Source organism: Megalops cyprinoides, chromosome 2 (genome assembly GCF_013368585.1).
Source record: "Megalops cyprinoides isolate fMegCyp1 chromosome 2, fMegCyp1.pri, whole genome shotgun sequence".
NCBI lineage: Eukaryota > Metazoa > Chordata > Actinopteri > Elopiformes > Megalopidae > Megalops > Megalops cyprinoides.
In genome coordinates this window covers 42,435,856-42,455,013 of record NC_050584.1, presented here as the reverse complement: position 1 = coordinate 42,455,013, position 19,158 = coordinate 42,435,856, and the positions used below count along the sequence as shown (strand labels likewise).

The window sequence follows — 19,158 nt, the reverse complement described above, 5'->3', positions numbered from 1 at the left end:
ATGGCACCGTCACCACTGCTTACAGGGTAGTACATGTAAATATAAAGTAAAAAAAAAGGGAAAGTAATGTTTATACTTAACACAAAAGCTTACGAACTTCAGCAGCATATTTTGGCTGAAGAAATGCGTACTCACAACCCGTTTGTGGTTATTCAGACTAAATTTTCAAGACCCGACAGTGTGCTGATGACACTATACCCCAAACCGAGGCTGTGGACCTGTGTTAGCATAGTTTAGCTAACCTCGACTGTAGATTCTGTACAAAGAACATTTCCCTCAAATTTACTGACATCTATATATTCTTTATAGCGTCGCATATATGCCTCACCATATAGCTAAATGCATACATACGAAATGCCATCCACTGTACGGTTCTCTTTCGTGTAAAAAGCAGTGAGTACCCCTTTAAATGAGGACCCAGCCCTGAGGGATTCAGACTGTGGAATGCGTTGTGTAGAATGTGTGCCTGTGATTGTTCCCACAATGCCTTGAGAGAACAGGGAATAGACTGGACTGATTACCAGGGTGAGTGGGAAAATTAGTGTTGTTCTGTCGATTGAGTGCATCCATAATGCAGGGCATACCAGTTTATAGGACGGAGTTTCGGTTAACAAGAAGATGATACAGAAGTATAGCTTGCTAGCTTGCTACCTGCAACGGGAAGCATAGGTAACTTACATTCGGATCAGGTGGCCGTGCAGTTGTCTTTTCCCGGAGTTTGCTTGCTTGCTTGCTAGCTAAGCAAAATCCTTCACCATCACAGCGTTTAACAACCCAACGTTTGTTAGCTAGCTAGCTAGCTAGGCTTCTTGTTGACAGGTAGGCCTTCCCTGTCATGGTAATTACAAATCACTGCAGTCTTAGAAACTGCTTGCTAGCAGGTGATGTGAAATGTATCCGATATATTAATGTTAGCTTTAGCTAGTTAGCGATGGAGCTGTAACAGTTCAAATTATATGTTGACGCGGGATACTGTTTGATTAAAGCTGCTACCTAGCTAAATCTCAGGATGTTTCAGCTTTTCCACATTTGTATGATAACTAGCTGCAAGAAGAAAAAAGTAGCTAGTCTAGTTAAGAAGCTAGGTAACTGACGTTAGCAGTTTGCAGTACTGTCGCAGGTGCCGTCTGTTTTGCTTAACTTAGATATTCTGTTACTGATACCATCCGCTAGATTTCTTACTGCTTGCTCGCTAGCTCTTTTCGCAGGCGTTTGATAATCACTGCCCTAATCAACCCGTTAGCCAGCTATGGTTCCTAGATTATTTTCTGTTGCTTTTGCTCAGATGACGGAATTTATGTTATGTAGCTTCACAGATGTACACCTCAGTGTTCGACAAGATAGCCTGCAGCTAGATTTCAGTACCGAGACTGATAATAACCGGTTACACAGTCCCACAACTGCACATTTCGCGAACACGATATATACGCTTTCAGGTAGTTAGCTGGTTGGCTAGCTTTCTGTCTATCAATGAACGCCGAAATTCGCTAACTTTCAGACTTGGAGAAAAACTAGCTAGCTAGTTTGTTGGGTGAATGTGTATGGGATGGGTCTTACTTAGACATGGCCCTCTCAAATTGCCGTGAAAATGGCTTGTACGTTCGAACGCAAGCACAATTTCGAATTTTTGTAACGTGGAAATTAAGTCTTTACAAGTAAAGGACCTTTAACACCAACAGGGAGACCTTGCCATACGTATCAAGTCGATATGTGTGAAGCTGTCTGTTGTGCATTAGGACAGTGTGTACTCCGGGATCCAATAAGAGTAACTTTGCGGAGCACTGAAAATGTTATTGTTTAATAGCTTGGCCTCCCATCTCCCCCTCCCCCTACCAGCCCCACTGAATTGTACTATAGGAAATATCTCAAACTACTATGAAATTCATGGTATCTTATCTTTTGAATAGCATACCAGTTTTTTATGAGGCAAAGGTTGACATTTTAAGTGTTTATAATAATTTTAAAATGTAAAATATATGTATAAATATATGACGCTAAGCTCATGAATGCAATTTGTATAGATAAAAAAATACAGGGTTGCACGAGGCAGCCCTAAAAATGGCAAAGTATTACTACTACACAGTAACCAGTGTTACAATATAAACAATATAAAACAGGTTTTCCCACGTTAGCACAGTACAAATGAATTTCCAGACCTTTAAGAAAGTTTGAGAGTCTGATGCTGTAGTGACGTCTTTCCCATTTTATAGGAAATGACCAAGATAGCCACTTACACTGTCTGTGTATTTATCTCGCCAGCTGTATTTTTGACCAGCTAATGTTAGTTGTCATTATTAAGGTATAACAGTTAGAGAACAGCTAAATGCTGGAAAATCTTCTGCAGATTTACCAGTTGTTTCTTTGCATATTGTGAACAGTCGTTGCCTTGCCTGATAGTGATACAGGATCAGTAGCTGTTTTCACAGTTGTTCTTAGGAATTCTAATGGGCTGATTTGTAAATTTTCTAGCTGAGGATATTAGCTTGTTAGCTGTGCAGGTTTTTGGTGCAGGGCATTTGCTGAAGTATGATTACTAGTTAGCTCGAACACTCTTCCAAAATGTCTGAAACAGTATAGAGATTGTAGTTCATTATCAGAGTAGAAAGTGTGGCTAATTAGAGCATTCTGTGTGCCCTAGCTGGCAATGCCACAAAAATACCCAAGCTCCAGGCTTATCTCATTATGGTGTTCACCACCAGAGTGGTGATTTAAGTACAGCATAGTGTATCCTGATGTCTTAAATTTCACATTCATTTTTGTGACCTTTTAAAGGAGCGCAATGGATTTGTTTTGTTTTGTTGCTGAACATACAGAATCAACCCTCTGTGTATTTTGTAATAAGTATGGAAAGGATGTATTTTGAGATGAAAGGATGAAATGTGAAATATAAATTTCATTTTTATGTGTGTGAGTGAGGGGAGGGGGGGGGGGGGGGTAAATTCCAGCAGGACTCAACATTAAAGTGGCCACATTTCCCAGCTATTCACAGCACCCTGGACCTCCAGTGGTCACATGCTGTTAATTGTACTTGGCAGAGCCGGTGGTGCATTACAGTTCACCTCAGTGGCTTTGAGTCTCTCTCTCTGTGAGGACACAGCTCCCCCATGCATGGCTGCATCCACCTCTGCTGTGTGGTTTAGACAAGTAGGCCCGGGGGCCCTTGCCTGCTTTGCCCCTCCCTTGGACGGCTGCTGTTGAATAGATTGCTTGTTGGTGTTACACCCAGGCCTGTGTGTTTTATTTTTTTATTTTTCTAACCTTAAGGGTTGTGGTTGCCACCGGAATTGGGTCACCGAGCGGTGAGCTAGGGGTTAAGGAGAGGAATGTTGTGAACAGGTGAGTTTGCCTGGGGCTACAGAGTTTGCTGTAAAGAGAGATTCATATCTGGTCTCGTTTGAGATTACGTTACACGCTTGCGGTGTCTTGTTGTTTTGTCAAAAACGTTGGCTCACTGTCAGTATATGCAGAACAGGCAAGTGTCTTCGCTGCTGGTATCTTATGCAGTATCTGTTTGTCTGCTTTTGTGGTATTGTGCATTTTCAGTCACTTCAGCTGCATTTACATAAGTTTCAGTTCAGCTGTGTTTTAGAATGACGCTAATGTTGCCTAAGAATAGGGTATTTTAGAAGTGCACCTTTCAATTAAAACAAAGCCTCCAACAACTTTTAATTTTATTTTAAAGTGGTCAAGTAAGGAAAGCTGACAAGCAAGTAAAATAATCTGAACAGTGCTGAATGTATTTGTAGAGGTTTTTTGCATTAAAGTAAGTATCATGCTAAATGAAGACAGAAAGTTTTCAGTTTGTGTGTTTGTTCTGGGGGGTCATGTTTTGCTAAGGTCATTGTTATTCCTTTCTTTAAAATTCTGATGTTTGTGCATCCAGGCTTTCAATTTACTTTACAGTTATCAAGCTTGCAAGGTAGTCATTTACTGAAGTCTTACAACGTATGGTAACTAGCTTATACTGTAGGTAATTAAAGGCATATCAGTGAGTTTCAACATGCAGTATTTTCCACAACAGCGTAGGCTTTCTTCTTTTAAATTACACTGTGAATTTACAGCAAGCCCCTAAACACTGCCCTCAGATCAACCTTGTTGCTCGCTAGATTATGGTTAAGTTAAGGATTACATAGAGAAATCTGGCTCTAGTTCAGTGCATAGGAGCTCTGTCTCTGTTCTACACAGTGCCCCTCTGATCAGAGGCATGCATAACATTAAAAAGTTTTGTACAGAGATAATTTACTGCACTTGAAGGTATTGACAGAATTACAGGATCTAAGTGGATTTTTTGTCAGTGACAGTATGAAAAACACAGCTATAAAATCATCTAGTGTTTCAATGGGCAGGGAAACCCCTGAAAAAAAAGACCAGATATCCTGCTTGAACGTTTCTGTATATATGTTGTTGTGGTGTTAGTTTAAGCACAGTAATAGTAGCTTGTATCATTAAGCAGCCTGTCATTCTCTTCTACATGAGTATATGAGTAATGCATTTTGATTAGCTGCAGTGTAATGTTGTTCTGGGAACAGATCACAGCCTGCAAGCGTGCTTATAACTGTAGACCCTCACAGACGTACCTTGGCTCCTTCTGCCCTCCCTATTGCAGTTGTTCCAGAGGGCAGCTTCCTGTCTGGGGAAGGATGACCTCCAACAACAGAGATTACAAATCACTTGTCTGTTGCCTGTGGCAACTAGTCTGCAGATTTCCTTCAAAAGATCAATTTCATATTAGAGAGATGCTGTGACCTGTTAAGGAAGTGATGTAAGTCTCTCTCATGACTAGGATAAATGACATCTGCTCTTACAGGTAGTCACTGCTCATATTTCACAACCTGAAGGTGTAAGACTCCTGCTATTCCATGATACTGACTTGTGTTTTGAGACACGTTTAGAGACATGTTCTGAAGCATAGTCTGAATCAAATGGCACTAGGCTTCTCAGGTCATGGAAATAAAAAAAAATCCCAGTGTGAGCCCCAACTGCCTCTACAGTCACCCGCCTCTGTGCCTGTTTGCATGTGTGTATGAGTGAGGAGGCAGGTGTGGTGCTACTCCCTTGGCATTCATATGGACTTTGGACCCTCTGGTGTCCTTCAGCTGGTGACAGGGACAGTTGGCCAGCATACCTACAGCTGAACACTATCAGCAGCAGGTCAACAAACTGGCTGATACAGGTTCTGTTTTCAGTGCTTTCTCACAAGCCTTTGTGTCATGTGGTAACATTACTTGGATTATTAGCTAGTGCCTTTTTTCTGTTGCATGTTGATTTGTGTGTGTGTGTGCGCGCGCGCGTGTGTGCATGCGTGTGTGCGTGCGCGCGTGCGTGCGCGCGCATGTGTGTGTCTGTGCGCACGAGTGTGTGTGGAAGTTGGTGTGGTTTGTAGGGAGGAATGCAGTTAAATGTGCATAATGTCAATGTGCATTTAAACTAGTGGGGTTTTAGGTCTATTGAATAGAGGATTGGTTTCTTATGTTGATTGAAATAATACTTTGGATATTCATTGTCCTTGATGTTTTGTATGAGTCCTGTTTGTTTAGAACACATTCACTGGACCAAATTTAGATAAACACGCCTTTTTTGGTCCGTTAAGATTTTTGTTCTGTGGTGCACTCTCCTGCTGTTTTTTGTAGTATTGATGTTTAGTATATGTGCTTGACTGACTAAATTGATGGGAAACAAAGGGAGATTTGCTGTTTCACTTCTGTCTGAGTGAGTTTGGCAGTGTGTGTGGAAATTCACACTTTGTACTCTGAGGTATGGAAAATACCACTGGGAAATGCTACAGGTCATTCCTGAACAGGAAGAATGAGGCTCCTCTATGGTCATCATGCATGCCTGGTAAATGTAACTTTTTTGGCTAAGCAACTGAAGTATGAGGAGAGACCCAACATAAAAGCTACTTCTTCAGGCATGCTTTTCTCCAGTATAGTGTTTCTGATAGCAGTGCCCTCGCAGTTTCAAGGATATCCTCTTCAGTGGAGTTAAAGTAAGATGGGGGGAATTGTAAGGAGCTCCTGAAATTGTTTTCCTATCTAAATTATAAGGTGATATGACCCAAAGCTTTTGTTTTACCCTTGCATAAAGTGTAGAATATAGTATATATATATATTGTAGTATTGTATATACAAGTACAGAAAAGTACCAAATGGTAGTTATAAGGTTTTCAGTGAATTAAATCTGTAGTCCAGTCCAAATCAGAGTTACCCCTGAGCTGGACCTCTTTGTTTCTTACTCACTCAGCTACCGTAATGTGCTGTGTTTCTGAAATATATTTCAGTGTATTGGTTCATTGGGAAAGGTTTCTGTGATAGACAGCATGCCAACATCATGGCATTGTAAGCATGCCGTAAGTTTAAAAAAAAAAATCCTGAATTGCTGCGATTATGTAAGAATAATATGTGCGATACATATCTGATGAATTAGAGCAGCCATAATGATTGCTTCTGTCCAAATCCTTAATTTGATGTAGTAATATGTATTACAGCATTGCCTTGATGACTCTGAATGATACTTTCAGAGAACAGCTAGCCCAGAGTCAGAGCACCATCCTCTCAACTAGCTATGTTATAGCAGCAACTTAGACAGCTTTAAGTTGTTGTTATAAATCAGTGGGTAGAAGCAGGACATTATTGGCAGAATGGTTTCTCAGGTCTTCGGTCTAGGATCACTTAATGACTCCAGACAGGTTTTAGATGTACTAAGTGTCACTAAGTACACAGGTGTCCTGTTATGGCATACTGTATATCATTGTTATGGTCTTGTTATCAACCTTTTGAAATGTTACACTGATATTTCTTCATTCAGTAGATGCTGTCATATGGAGCAACATATAGTGTAAGTACAACAGTATAAAAGTTCAAAAAGCAGTGGTACTGACAGCACAACAGAGCTCATTTGAACATGCACCAGTTCACCACAGATTGCTGTGATTACTAGTGCTATCATAAATATATTAACGCGACAGTAAATCCCTCCTAGTGACTTACAGCAGTACCACAGAACTGTGGTAATTCCAAGTACATCATCAGCTGTTGAGAGGGAAGGATTTTGGCTCTGTAGTAGCTGTGTTTTGAAAGCATCTTTCTGTGCCGTGAATGTAGTATCGAATACATGTTATGCCACATCAAACAATAGATTTTGAGCGCAGTGGTCCTTTGCGCTATCCCGAGCTGTAGCTATCCGACCGGAAGGATCTCGATGAGGCAAGTAGGATCGAGTCTGAGAGACAGTCTAGCTTAAAGATGAGCCCCACTTATAAGTGAGTATAAACGACACGGAGATGGCAGGTCGCGCCCTGCGCACAGCCTACTGGTGCAGTTAACAAGGCGAACGCGCGTCCACGCTGTCCGCAGCCCCTGCGCTCAGTGGTTGGCCGCTGGCATCGATCAGCATGTGTGCTCTAGGGGCGCAGACAGTCCAGCCAATGGACAGGCTGGCTTTGCTCTCATTTTGCAGACACTTATACTTGTTGTTTTCCACCGTGCCCCGAATCAATATCTAATTAGGCCCATTTATTTGTTGTTCAGTGGTCTCCTTTAATGGTTTGTAGGATGACTGCTTTAAATACTTCTGCTTTCCTTGTTTTTGTGTCACAAAAAATCAATGCTTTGCAGCAGGTGGAAAAATATGTGCCTTGTGATAACCAGACAAGTTTTCATAAATTGGCAACCTTTAAAAGGGAGCATTTGTAGAAATGATCTTTGATAACTTTTCTGGATCTTTACCTTTAGAAAAAAAAAAAAAAAAGCTCACATGCTGTCAATGTAATGCAAGTGGATTGGACAAAATGCAACTAAATTAATTGGAAAGTCTTTTAAAATGAGTTTCTTTTTACTATTATTAAGAACTTAAAGGACTGTGGACATATACACTGCCCTGTATTCCTTAAAATTCTACAACATGCATTTGATTGTGGCGCTTGTTATATTTGTGACAGAATAATGTAGGCATTCCTCACAGTGTCGTCACTTTGGGGTCAAGCCAAAAATGGCCTTAACCATCGTCAGGGTTAGTATGCATGGCCTCTAACACAGACTTCATTAGAGCCTTTTGTAGTTTCAGATTCTTTTTATTGTAGCTTTTGCAGCCATCTGTTGTGTACCTAGCCTGTGTTTAACTGACTGTACATAGTTAGTCCTGTATGGAATGGAAGCTCACATGTTCTTTTTTTCCCGGAATGGCAAAATGTACTTGTAATAGAAAATCACAGGAAACTCTCAGATTGTGGTGAAATTGTAAAAAGCACTGCTTTGAACATTGGAACAAAGGCAGCTGTGGTGCAAATGAATTGGATTTCAGTGTTACTGCTTAGGACTGTTCGGGAATGTTGGTGTTTCTTTCTCAGGCATAAAGCTGTAGCTGCTCTGCCAGTGTTGTTGAAGAGTGGGAGGCACCACTCCTTGTCTTCAGAAGACCTCTCACCCATGGAGATGACAGAGGGAGGAAAAGGAGCAGATGTGTTGAAAGCGGAAGTGAAACTGTGCCTTTTCTTGCCCCCCTCTCTTAGACTGCGCTGTGAATGTCCACAAGAACTGCAAGAACCTATTGGCCGAGTGTAGCAGCAGCAAGAACAAGGTATGTCAAAGCCTCATGCAGGTCTGGGTTTAAAATCCTGTGGAAGAATATGAAATGCCTCTGCTTGAATGGCATACATTATCAACTGTCCTTGACATTGTTTATGCACACACAATTTCACAAAGAGCCTTCATCTTTGCCATAATTATTGCCAGCTATGATTACACCGGTGAGGTTTTTCACACTCTCATGTATAATCAGAATCATTCTTATTCCCTGCTGAAACCCAGCAGTTAACCCCCTGTATATTGATAAAATGGCCAACTCGGTTGATATAGCTATTGAAGATGTGCTAGCTTACTGTAGAGTGTGAACTACGTTGCTACATTGGAATCCAGACCTCTGAAATGAGACCACCACCCTTACTGGTGCAGATCAGTGCAGCTACATCCTGTGAGTAAGGCTGTAATGTGTGAATACCACAAAAGCAACTTTGGTCAGAGGGCAAGTGTGAAAAGGGCTTAGGAGAAACCTTAACAACCTCTGTACAGTGGGGAATCGAGGTGATGTTAACCAGCACTGACATGGCTTCAGTGACCCAGTGCTAGGAAGGGATTCTTGCCTGTCTTCACATTGCAATCGAAGTAGACGGCAGTACATTTACATTTATTCATTTGGTAGGCACTTTTATCCAAAGCAACTTACAACTGAGGCAGAGTACAACACAAGTAAAAGCCATACAAGGAATCACAGTAACAGAAGTGCCTAATGACCAAATTTCAATAGTTGGCCAGACAAGGTACAAACTAGCTGGTAGAGACACAAGTGCATTACATCATTATATTCCTTTGCTTCATTACGTAGAGGGATGTTTATCTCTGTAAGCAGTTAATCATTGAATTACCCAGGGTCAATCTTGGTAATCTACCAAGAAGACAGTTTCTTGGTCAGTTTGTAATTTGGGAAACACCACAACTTGATGTTCAACAGAAACACAAGGTGGATATGACTGAAATGACCCTATTGCCTTCCTGCACTATGAATGGCTGGGTTGCGCAGTCCCAGTGGAACTGCTTCAGGGCATTTTCCCGCTCATCTAAAATAGCGACAAGCTCAAATTCATTTCTTGCCTGCGGCAGGGAAAATGCTGCTACCCAATCAAGTGCATGGTACAGTGTAGTGATTAGTGTACATCACATTCACCACATATGGCAGCCTAATGTAGTGTAACATGCATCCAAGAGAGGCTGAGTATCCTTAGCTGTACCACATGAGCAGAGGATCAGCAGAATAATATGAAGTACAAACCTTGCAAAAAAGCTACTGCCTTTGGCCTAGCATATTTTTTATATTTTTATTAGCATATCTATGCTGTCCTTCACTCCCCAATACATACAAGCACACGCACACGCACACACACACACACACACACACACACACACTCACACAGAAAACAGTTCTGTAGCTGTGCTGGGTCTGATTGGGTTGCATGTCTATGGCTAATAAGTATATTGTAAGCATCTCCCACAAGCCACTCCACCACATTCAGATTGTGAAACCACCAAGACCACCGTCCTGTCCCCTGTGCCCCCCCTGTGCATACTTGCTCTTGGTGTCAGGAGGCTCTTAGTGGTACACCCAGACATTTTCAGGTGGTTTCACAAAGACCAGCAATAGCAAGTAATCATGTATCATTAACTGTGCCTGCAGCTTCGTGCGTTATATACAAGCCATTCAGAATAGTTCTTTTATTGAATATTGGCTTTTTTTTTTCCCCCCTTCCCTCCACAGCTGAAAGACTCCCAGCCAAGAAGCACTGGGGTTGTGCAGGCTACAGTTCAGCTTTACAACCAAGGTGAGTCGAGTCAGCCGTAGCCTTAACTCTGAAGCGATCTGCTGTATCTGATGCAGATAGTGCTTAAGAGCTTTGTTTCACAAAGCACTCCGCTGCCGTTCCCTTTTATTTCTCTTTGTCATATCGGTACTCCGTGCCCAGTGCTGCATGCATCACGTGCACGCCACTTCAAAGCAAGCGCCTCGCGACGCCTCCGTCTTTGATCTGTGCGGCAGCCTCTGCCGTCACTAGGTTTTGGTTGTGATGGAGATTAATTATCTTCCTCGGGTGGAGCGTTGTTTTCCTCAGTGTCTGCTCTGTGATTGGATAAATAAGCAGGCGACTTGTTTCCACTGGGGACCAGAGGATATTATGGGTCCCTGGGCAGCAAATTAAAGCTGGACAGGCTGTTGTTCTGCTTGTGGGAGAGTCCAGGCTCATCTGGAAGGATTAGGAAGGCAGTGCATGCACCAGTCCATCATAAGTGTAAACAAGAAGGTGTGGAGGGTGTTTTAAGGCACTATTTTTATTCTGTAATAATCACTGAATTTTCCTGAGGAGTTTGTTTTAAAACAGCGTATTCCTCAACGTATAACGTTGTATAAATAGTCAGTATTCCCACCCCGTTATCATGATGTAGGGATACTGCATGCATGCAAGTGCATTATCACCTTTATAAATGCTCAAATAAACTGGTTAAAATTCACAGATTGTAACTAACACCACCTATCTTAGCTTTGTAAATATTTTCTATCTGTTAAGTCTGGCTGTTGCAGTTCACACTTCTAAGCACTAGGTGGAAGTGCCCTGCCATTCATGCTAAAATGACGCATCCAAGTCATCCAAAATTTTCAATTTAGCTTTTTAAACATTTTTTATATTGTGCAAACACTGTAGATGATTTTCAATAATATCATCTACAATATATTTTTACTGTAGATGTGTCTGGTGAGCTGTTAATAATTCTTTGGCCATGTAGTTCATCATGTCCACAGTCAGGCTTCCTTTCCATTCAGGTGTTTGCAAAGAGCAGTCAGAATTCTTCTGGCTTGGGTGTGTGTCGCAAAATTACCGCCAATTTTGTTTGCTCACTCAACAACGCAACCTCCCCTTGCTTGGATTTGCTCCCTAGGGTATTGTGATATGAGTTAGTGTGGAGGGTGGCAGAGCAGTTAGCCAATGAGGCTGTGGGGTTCAGAATGGGACATAGCCTAAAAGTTCCTTATTTCGTATGGGGACACCCTCACCCTTGCTCATTTCCTTTGAAAAATTTCCGGCGCCATTTTTAGAGGAAATACTGAGGGCAAGTGAACAAAAATGTTGTTTGTGACATCCCGTGTGTTTACCACTGTATGGCAGTTTGGAATATTATGTGGGTACCACAATGGTATAATGCAGGCACTAGGAGAGGCATCCTTCAAATAAGAGTTTAAGAATACTTTATCTCTTGCAATAATGATGCATTTCATTTCTGTGATTTTAGTTAAATTCCCTGGAAAATGTATTTTAAACGCGCGATGACTGAATCAGATGTCGGTGGCACTGTCTGTGAGACCACTGTGAGCAGCATCAAATTCTGGTATTTTCTCCAGCCGTGGTGATTGGCTTGTTAAAGCCCCCGACACCTCTGCTGTGAGCAGCAGGCTGCTTAATGGGTTTAAGAGCGCTTGCAGGGTAGGAGCCCATTCCCCCCTCCAGGGAGCCGGAGATCTGGAAGCTTCCAGGGATACCTGGTAGTGGTCCCTGTCCTGCACACAGCACAGCTCAGGGGATAGGGTACCTGTGTGCACCTCATTTGCCTCACAGTGTTTAAAGTGAATTTCGGAGAGATTCGGTCCAGAGTAGAACATCAAAGAGAAACACCGGAAAATGTAGTCGCAGACTGAATGCAAATTGTTTGATACCAAGGATGAAAACAACAACAAAAATGATAACAGAATTGTGTCAGTGATGAATTGATGTGGTGCTTACAGTGGATTCTGCTGCTGCATGGGACACTGTTCCTGCGCTCTTGGAACAAGGTACTTCAGGAAACTATGCAGCATAGCATGCATTTAATGTGTTGCCATGTGGAAAGGTGCATACTAAGCAAATAAACAATTTACTATAACATTCCAGGTTAAAATCTAGTGAGAAATTGGAGTGGGTGTTTAAATGGTTATTTAACTATTACTAATAAGTTTGAATACTAATAAGTAGTCCAGCAGGATACATTAGGAGAGTGTTGCTAATGGGGAAAATGCCTACTGAGGGTTAATCCTGAAAGTGCACTTTCATTTATAAAGGGCCAGTTGGTTAAAAATAATGTAAATTAACATCATCGCAGAAGATAACCTGTCATAGTTCTCTTAAATGAGTTCACAGGAGAGCACAAAAAATAATCGATCATAGTTTTCTTAAATGAGCTCAGAGAAGAGCACATCAGAGTCCATGATAAAAAAACAACAGAAATTGGATAACAAGAGGATATCCAGGTGTGTCACACCTAGAGTGGAAAAAATGAGGTATATTGAAGCCCTGCAAGTATACAATGAATGTCCTGTTGCCACAAATTCCAAATAGGTATAGTTGTATAACAGTCCCACTTGTTTAAGCCCTTCATAAAGGAAAAAGCGGTCCCCTAATAATAAGCAAAATAAATTTAAAGGATACAGACTAGAAAACATAAGCGCTAAATGCTTATTGCAGTGTTTTGCCACATTAATCAAAAGGGAACATATATGAATGGCAGCAACCTTTTGAATTCAAGTCGCATTTAATATATTGCAGTCGATTCTCATGGATAAGACAGCATGCAGATTGTACTTCAGGTACAATTGCTTTTATAACAGATTAGGAATTTAAGGATGTGTCGTGATCTGTCTGGTATTTAACATTGCAGAGAATGCTGGCGCTTTGTCAGTTAGGCAGCAGTCTGTGTGTTGACCCATCCTGAGGCCCCATGTGTTTCTGTAATCTCCAGAATCCAGGGGTTAACTAATTTGGATGGTTCAATCAGATAAATGTGCTTTCCTTTGAAGCATATAAGGTGTCTTAATATAATTCTTTTTAAAAAGAGCTGGAATCACTGCCTCTGTGGAGTTAGAACAGCATGACTCCACAGACAGGTTGACAAGATGTTTAAGCCACCCGTGGTCTCACTAATATTAATCTGTTGCACTGGAGACTGCAGACACAGCCCAGCTAGGGGAGGTGCAGAGAGAGAGAGAGAGAGAGAGAGCAGTAGAGAGGAAGAGGGTGCATGCGTGCTTTCCAGAAGGTGCGGAGGCAGGGTCCGCTATAAAGCCTGCCCACCCCCAGCCCCGGGTGAAGTCGGTCGCCGCACTGCCGTCGGCTCGCATCTCTCCAGAGAGAGGATGGAGCTGGCCGTGACGGGGGGCAGGCCTTTGAGAGGGGGGCGAGCAGGCGGCTCGCGGGCGGCGGCGTGGAGCCTGTCCCGCAGGCTGGGGGTGCGGGTGCTGCTGCACCGGGACCTGCTCACCTGCAGCGTGCTGGGCTCCCTGCGCCGCTCCTGGCTGCGGCGCTGCCGCCGCTCTGACGGCCTGCTGCTCTCCACAGCCCTGAAGGACCAGCGCTGCCCCGCCCTCCCGGCCGCCGATGGCCCCTCCGGCCCGCCGCGCGCACCAGGCATGACCATCACCCCGCGAGGACACAGCAGCAGCCAGCCCGCCGCCAACGCCGTCAGTCACAGCAGCAGCTGCGGGTCAGTGCCTCTGCATGGGGGATCTGCACTCCCCGTTACAGTCCCTTCGGCTCTCAGTTTTCCTCTTCATTATATATACAAACTTGCATTTATTCTGCAATCTGCATGGTATTTGTACAATCTCAGTGTATGATGTTTACATGCTTTTACCTTCAGCTGTGTGTTGCATGCTTTGTACCTTGGGGGTGCTCATGGGTGCATTTAATCTTGCATTTCAAAAGCTATTAAGCCATTCAGACATTTTGGTTAATTTGTAAAGTTCCAGGGAAAGCTTACTTTCTGCTAAATTGCCAGAAAAGGTTTTAAATCCCAATGCATTAGCAAAGTTTGTTTTTCTTCGCTTTCTCAAAATGGCACTGTTCAAAAAGTGGCATTTAATGGCTGCTGTTTAAATGAATGCATTCCACACAGTGGAGAAGCAGGCACGGTGAGCGGCTCGTTTCCTTTTCTGCGTGCTGCCCTGTGGGGAGCACGCCTTGGGTGTGGGTGCTTTAGGTACCCGCCTGATGCATCTTCCTCTTCCAGATCGATCCCAGGGGACATGGATGAAGCGGATGCAGTCAAGTTCAAGCCCCTGTCAGAGGACTCTGTGTCTCTGGCACCCTCTACCACGGAGTCCATCATAGTCGAAGGTCTGTATGACAGGTCATTTCGCCAGCCCACAAGATTTGCGTGATTGATATCCGTACTGAGGGCGCAAGGTTACATTAAGCCCGTTTCTCAGGGGGTTTTTCTGGGGGAAAATCAGGTCCTTTTGAGCTTTTTGGCCAGGCGGTAAGTGCTGAGCTCGTCCCAGCCGACACCGTGCCTGGTTCCTGCGGCCACAGGGTAATGGCGCTAATGTAGCACATGGGCTGGGAGAAGTGACACCGCCTGCTGTGTTGTTGCTGTGAGATGAGCCAGTGCTCGCAGGGGGAGCGGTGTGAATGTAGAGTAGCCCATTAGCAGGCCCTGCTGACTGAGCCCCCCTGCTCCGCCGCCCCTCCAGATACCCATTACACTTCTGTGCGGGCGGATCTGGACTCCGACGCGCAGGACCTGGAGGTGGAGTCCTGGAGCCTGGCTGTCGACCAGCACTTTCTGAAGAAGCATCAGAAAGACGCGGTAAAGAGGCAGGATGTCATATATGGTAAGTGGAGACTAGAGAGCATATGCCAGCTGTAACTGTGTTAAGTGGCACTGTACCATAGTGGTAAGGAGGAAGGCTCGTAACCGAAAGGTTGCTGGTTCGATTCCCTGCTGGGACGCTGCTGCCGTACCCTTGGGCAAGGTACTTAACCCAGAATTGCCTCAGTAAATATCCAGCTGTATAAATGGATAAGTGTGTGTGTGTGTGTGTGTGTGTGATTGTATGTACTTATATATTATGTTTTATATGTATATATACATGGATACGTTTCTCTGGGTAACAGTATCTGGTAAATGACAGTAGTGTAATGTAAGCATGATAAGATTGCTTTCCTAGTGCTGTGTTTAGTGTTGTCTTTCACCTCATTAAGCCTTCCGGTTCCAGCGGCACTCATGTTTAATATGAGAACATGTTGTACTGAGCATTAGCAGTAGAATAAAGAGCCGGAGCTGCTAATGATGATGAAGGTGCTGATGCCGGTGTGTGTGTGTGTGTGTGTGTGTGTGTGTCGGGCAGAGCTCATGCAGACGGAGATGCACCACGTGCGCACGCTGAAGATCATGCTGCGGGTGTACGCGCACGAGATGCGCGAGGCGCTGCAGATGGAGGAGCGCCGGGTGGAGCGCGTCTTCCCCCGGCTGGAGAGCCTGCTGGAGCTCCACCGCCACTTCCTGTCCCGTCTCAAAGAGCGGCGGCGCGAGTCCCTGCTGCCTGGCAGCGAGCGCAACTACGCCATCCAGAGGCTGGGGGACGTCCTCACCGCACAGGTACGCCGGCGCCTTCACGCCGCTCTGCTGGGCAAGGTCACCTGCACCTGCACCATGTGATGCCCCACCCTTACTGTTCCGCCCATGCTCCAGATAACCCAGATGTTCTTATATGCAGTGAACAAGCGTCGGTTGCTGAAGTTAGCTGAAAGACTTAGAATAGCTGTAGCTGCCGCTGAACAGAACGACCGTTTCTACGGAAAGTAAATTAATGTCCAAATCCATCTCATGTGCACAGAGGCATCAGTAGCCTCTGAACCTGATCAGTATAACCTTCCAGAAAGGAACATTTAATCAGGGTCAGTTTTTTTTTTTTTTTTTTTTTGTAGGACTGACCAGTGCAAATGATTCAGTTCAGATGCTGATGTCTAAAAATGTTGTGTCTTAGTGAGAGGGTTGACAGGATTCAGTATTTATTTTCATCACCAGTACCTGCCCTTTTGATGTAGGTGCTTTCGTGATGATTCTCTTCAATTCCTTTGTCAAAGATATACTTCTCAGGTATATCTCAGATATACCTGTGTCCCTGCAGCTAATTTCTGAAGTGTTCTACACTGCCAGACCTGGTCATTACTGCAGGTGAAACATCCTCATTGGCGCACAGCTGCAGATAATCTTCTTTAGATTATCTTCAGTTAGTTTTCACTGGGGGAAATCTCTCGTCATACTAAGGATTCTGCATGAACATAGTAAAAAAAAAAAAAAAAGTAAAAGTAATCTTACTGTTTTTTGACAGAGATACCCAGTTTGATTCATATTCATTATTCTTGTTAATCCAGGCTGCATTCACCCTACTAAGGCAGGAGAAACACTGGCTAAAAGACGTTTTCAAGTTGTTAGAGGACTGAATAATTTGGATAAACTGAAAATATTTTGCTTAATTCCATAGTAAAGGATATTATGTGTTCAGAAATAAACGTTGAATTCTCCCAAGCATGCTCATTGGCTCAACTGATGATTCAGACCAGATGTCTCATTGTCTCCCTAGTTGACCACCAGAGTCTTCCATAGATTGGGAAGATGATGAATGATCTGTCAGTTTCTCTTTATTTGAGACTGACTGAAAGGATGCACAAAACATGCTCTTTTGGTGCAGAACACGCAGAAAATTCCCAGTAGATCCTAAGTGCAGGAGATAGACAATAAATGTGCAAGTCTGAGACACTTTCACTATGAAAGGGATTGCAGTGGACTCAAAAGTTGTGCTCGCTTGTGCCACCTAGTGGTTAATTGATCTCAACCGCAGCTTTTGCTGTGTCACAGTTTTTCATAGCCCAGTACTTCATAGTATGTATGTTTTATAAAAGGCATAATTACATCTGGAGAAGGAAGTAGATTAAAATGATTTTCTGTCTTATTGAAAAGATGTTTTGTCTTATTATTGAAGTTTTCAGGCGAGATAGGGGACAGAATGAAGGAAAGCTATGGTGATTTCTGTAGTCACCATAGTGAAGCTCTCAACTATTACAAAGAGCTTCTGCAGAACAACAAGAAGTTCCAGAATCTGATGCGGGTAAGAAAATTACCTTTCAGTTAATTCAGAACTGTGTAGTAAAGATTAAGTGTTCGAAAATTGAGGTACAGCATTTGTCTTAGTTCAGGTTATTGCACTGAGATAACATTTCAGAAATGTGTTTTCTGTGTTTGCAGGTATTCTTACAAAAACTAATCATACCTCTCGCGTGATTCCACAGAAAATCAGCAATCTGTCCATTGTTCGGAGGCTGGGAGTGCCAGAGTGTATTCTTTTGGTGACGCAGCGCATCACAAAGTACCCTGTCCTGGTGGAGCGCATTCTGCAAAATACTGAAGGTACTGAAGCCACTGCACTGCCCTGCACTTGTGATTCATGGCTGACATCAACATCTAATTCCGCTGAGACATCTAAGTGTACAGCACTTGTCTCGAAAGATGAAGGAGTGTGTGTCTGTGTTCCAAATGGTGTTGGTAACCATATTGATTTCTTGACCCTCGAATCGATGCAGCTGTAGAATACAATTTGAGGCGCTAAAAAGAATATCTAGCAGAGCTGAGGAGGCCCTAATGAAAGCTGTACATGATCTTGTTTTCGACACAGGGTGCCTAACTGGCCGCTGTTAATCTGGTGGGGGGGTTTTTTTTGTTTGCTTTCTTCCTCATCGTCAGCTGGCACAGAGGATCATGAGGACCTGACACGTGCATTGGGCCTGATCAAGGACACCATCATGCAGGTGGACGCCCAGGTGAACGAGCACGAGAAGGCCACTCGGCTGAAGGACATCGCCAGCAAGATGGAGCCCAAGTCCTTGGGCAAGATCAAGGATGGGCGTGTGTTCCGCAGGGAGGACCTCTCCCAGGGCAGGCGCAAGCTGCTGCATGAGGGCACCGTCAACTGGAAAGCCGCCTCCGGCAGGCTCAAAGGTGACCGCAGTCCACGGCCTGGCAACCAGCCTACCCCTCACATTCTATACATTTGAGCCTAGTACCCCATTACATTGGTATCCCATTACTAATCTTCTCACAACCCCAAAGAGCCCCAAAGGCCTGTTCATAATGTCTCATCTAGCTGAAATGGGTCCACCACCTCCAAAATGGCCTGAAACAGGTTACTAGTATGACCTAAAATTCAATTTTTTAAAAAGATCTTAACTTTTACTTATGTTTGATTGAAGTTCATTCATTTGTGATTCCATTTATTTTCTGTTTATTGTGATTATGATCCTTGTTTCTCTTTATGCGTTTTCTGATTGTATGTAGTCTCACTAAGGGGAAGTCAGTTCTATACATTTGTGTATGATTCTATAGTTTAAATAATTAAAAAAACACAAAGACAACTGCATTAAGTAAACAGAAGAAGGGCAAAAAAGTAAAGAAGAGATAATGAATGCAAGTAGTAAAATGTATTGTTACTCAAAGACCTTTGTAGCTGAAGCACATACTGTGGCTGCCAAGTGCTACTTAAGCAAGAAAGTTCAGTATGTATCTACTTTTTCTACTTGGTTTGCCAATGTGAGAACCGCAGGACACTGTAGAGGGTAGTCTGTTTGGCTGGAGAAAATTGAATGAAGTGCTTTGGTTTATTCATAGATGCTATGTTCTGTAAATGCTCTATTCTGTAAATAAAGTCATTTCTGAAAGGTCTTAAGTTTTGCTACTACAACCATTTTTGTCTAAAAATAAGGTGACTAAGAGTAGTCATTATTGTATATTAGTAAGTAAGACCTGAAAATTT

The 19,158-nt window shown here is 43.2% G+C and overlaps 1 protein-coding gene across 2 annotated transcripts in view; it reads left to right on the top strand.

Annotated features, from left to right (window-relative positions):
- The first annotated feature begins 452 nt into the window (after positions 1 to 452).
- Positions 453 to 19,158, top strand: part of arhgef18b (rho/rac guanine nucleotide exchange factor (GEF) 18b) — a 30,457-nt gene continuing 11,751 nt past the window's right edge. The window contains exons 1-10 of one of the 2 annotated variants that reach the window (XM_036521435.1): positions 453 to 525; positions 8,507 to 8,574; positions 10,306 to 10,369; positions 13,907 to 14,051; positions 14,577 to 14,683; positions 15,040 to 15,180; positions 15,697 to 15,947; positions 17,335 to 17,460; positions 17,642 to 17,759; positions 18,102 to 18,347. In XM_036521435.1, coding sequence (XP_036377328.1) covers positions 459 to 525; positions 8,507 to 8,574; positions 10,306 to 10,369; positions 13,907 to 14,051; positions 14,577 to 14,683; positions 15,040 to 15,180; positions 15,697 to 15,947; positions 17,335 to 17,460; positions 17,642 to 17,759; positions 18,102 to 18,347 — 1,333 coding nt within the window. In that variant the 5' untranslated portion in view covers positions 453 to 458. Of the gene's footprint in view, positions 526 to 8,506; positions 8,575 to 10,305; positions 10,370 to 13,906; positions 14,052 to 14,576; positions 14,684 to 15,039; positions 15,181 to 15,696; positions 15,948 to 17,334; positions 17,461 to 17,641; positions 17,760 to 18,092; positions 18,348 to 19,158 lie in introns of both variants that reach the window. The other variant, XM_036521434.1, reaches the window with a different exon arrangement.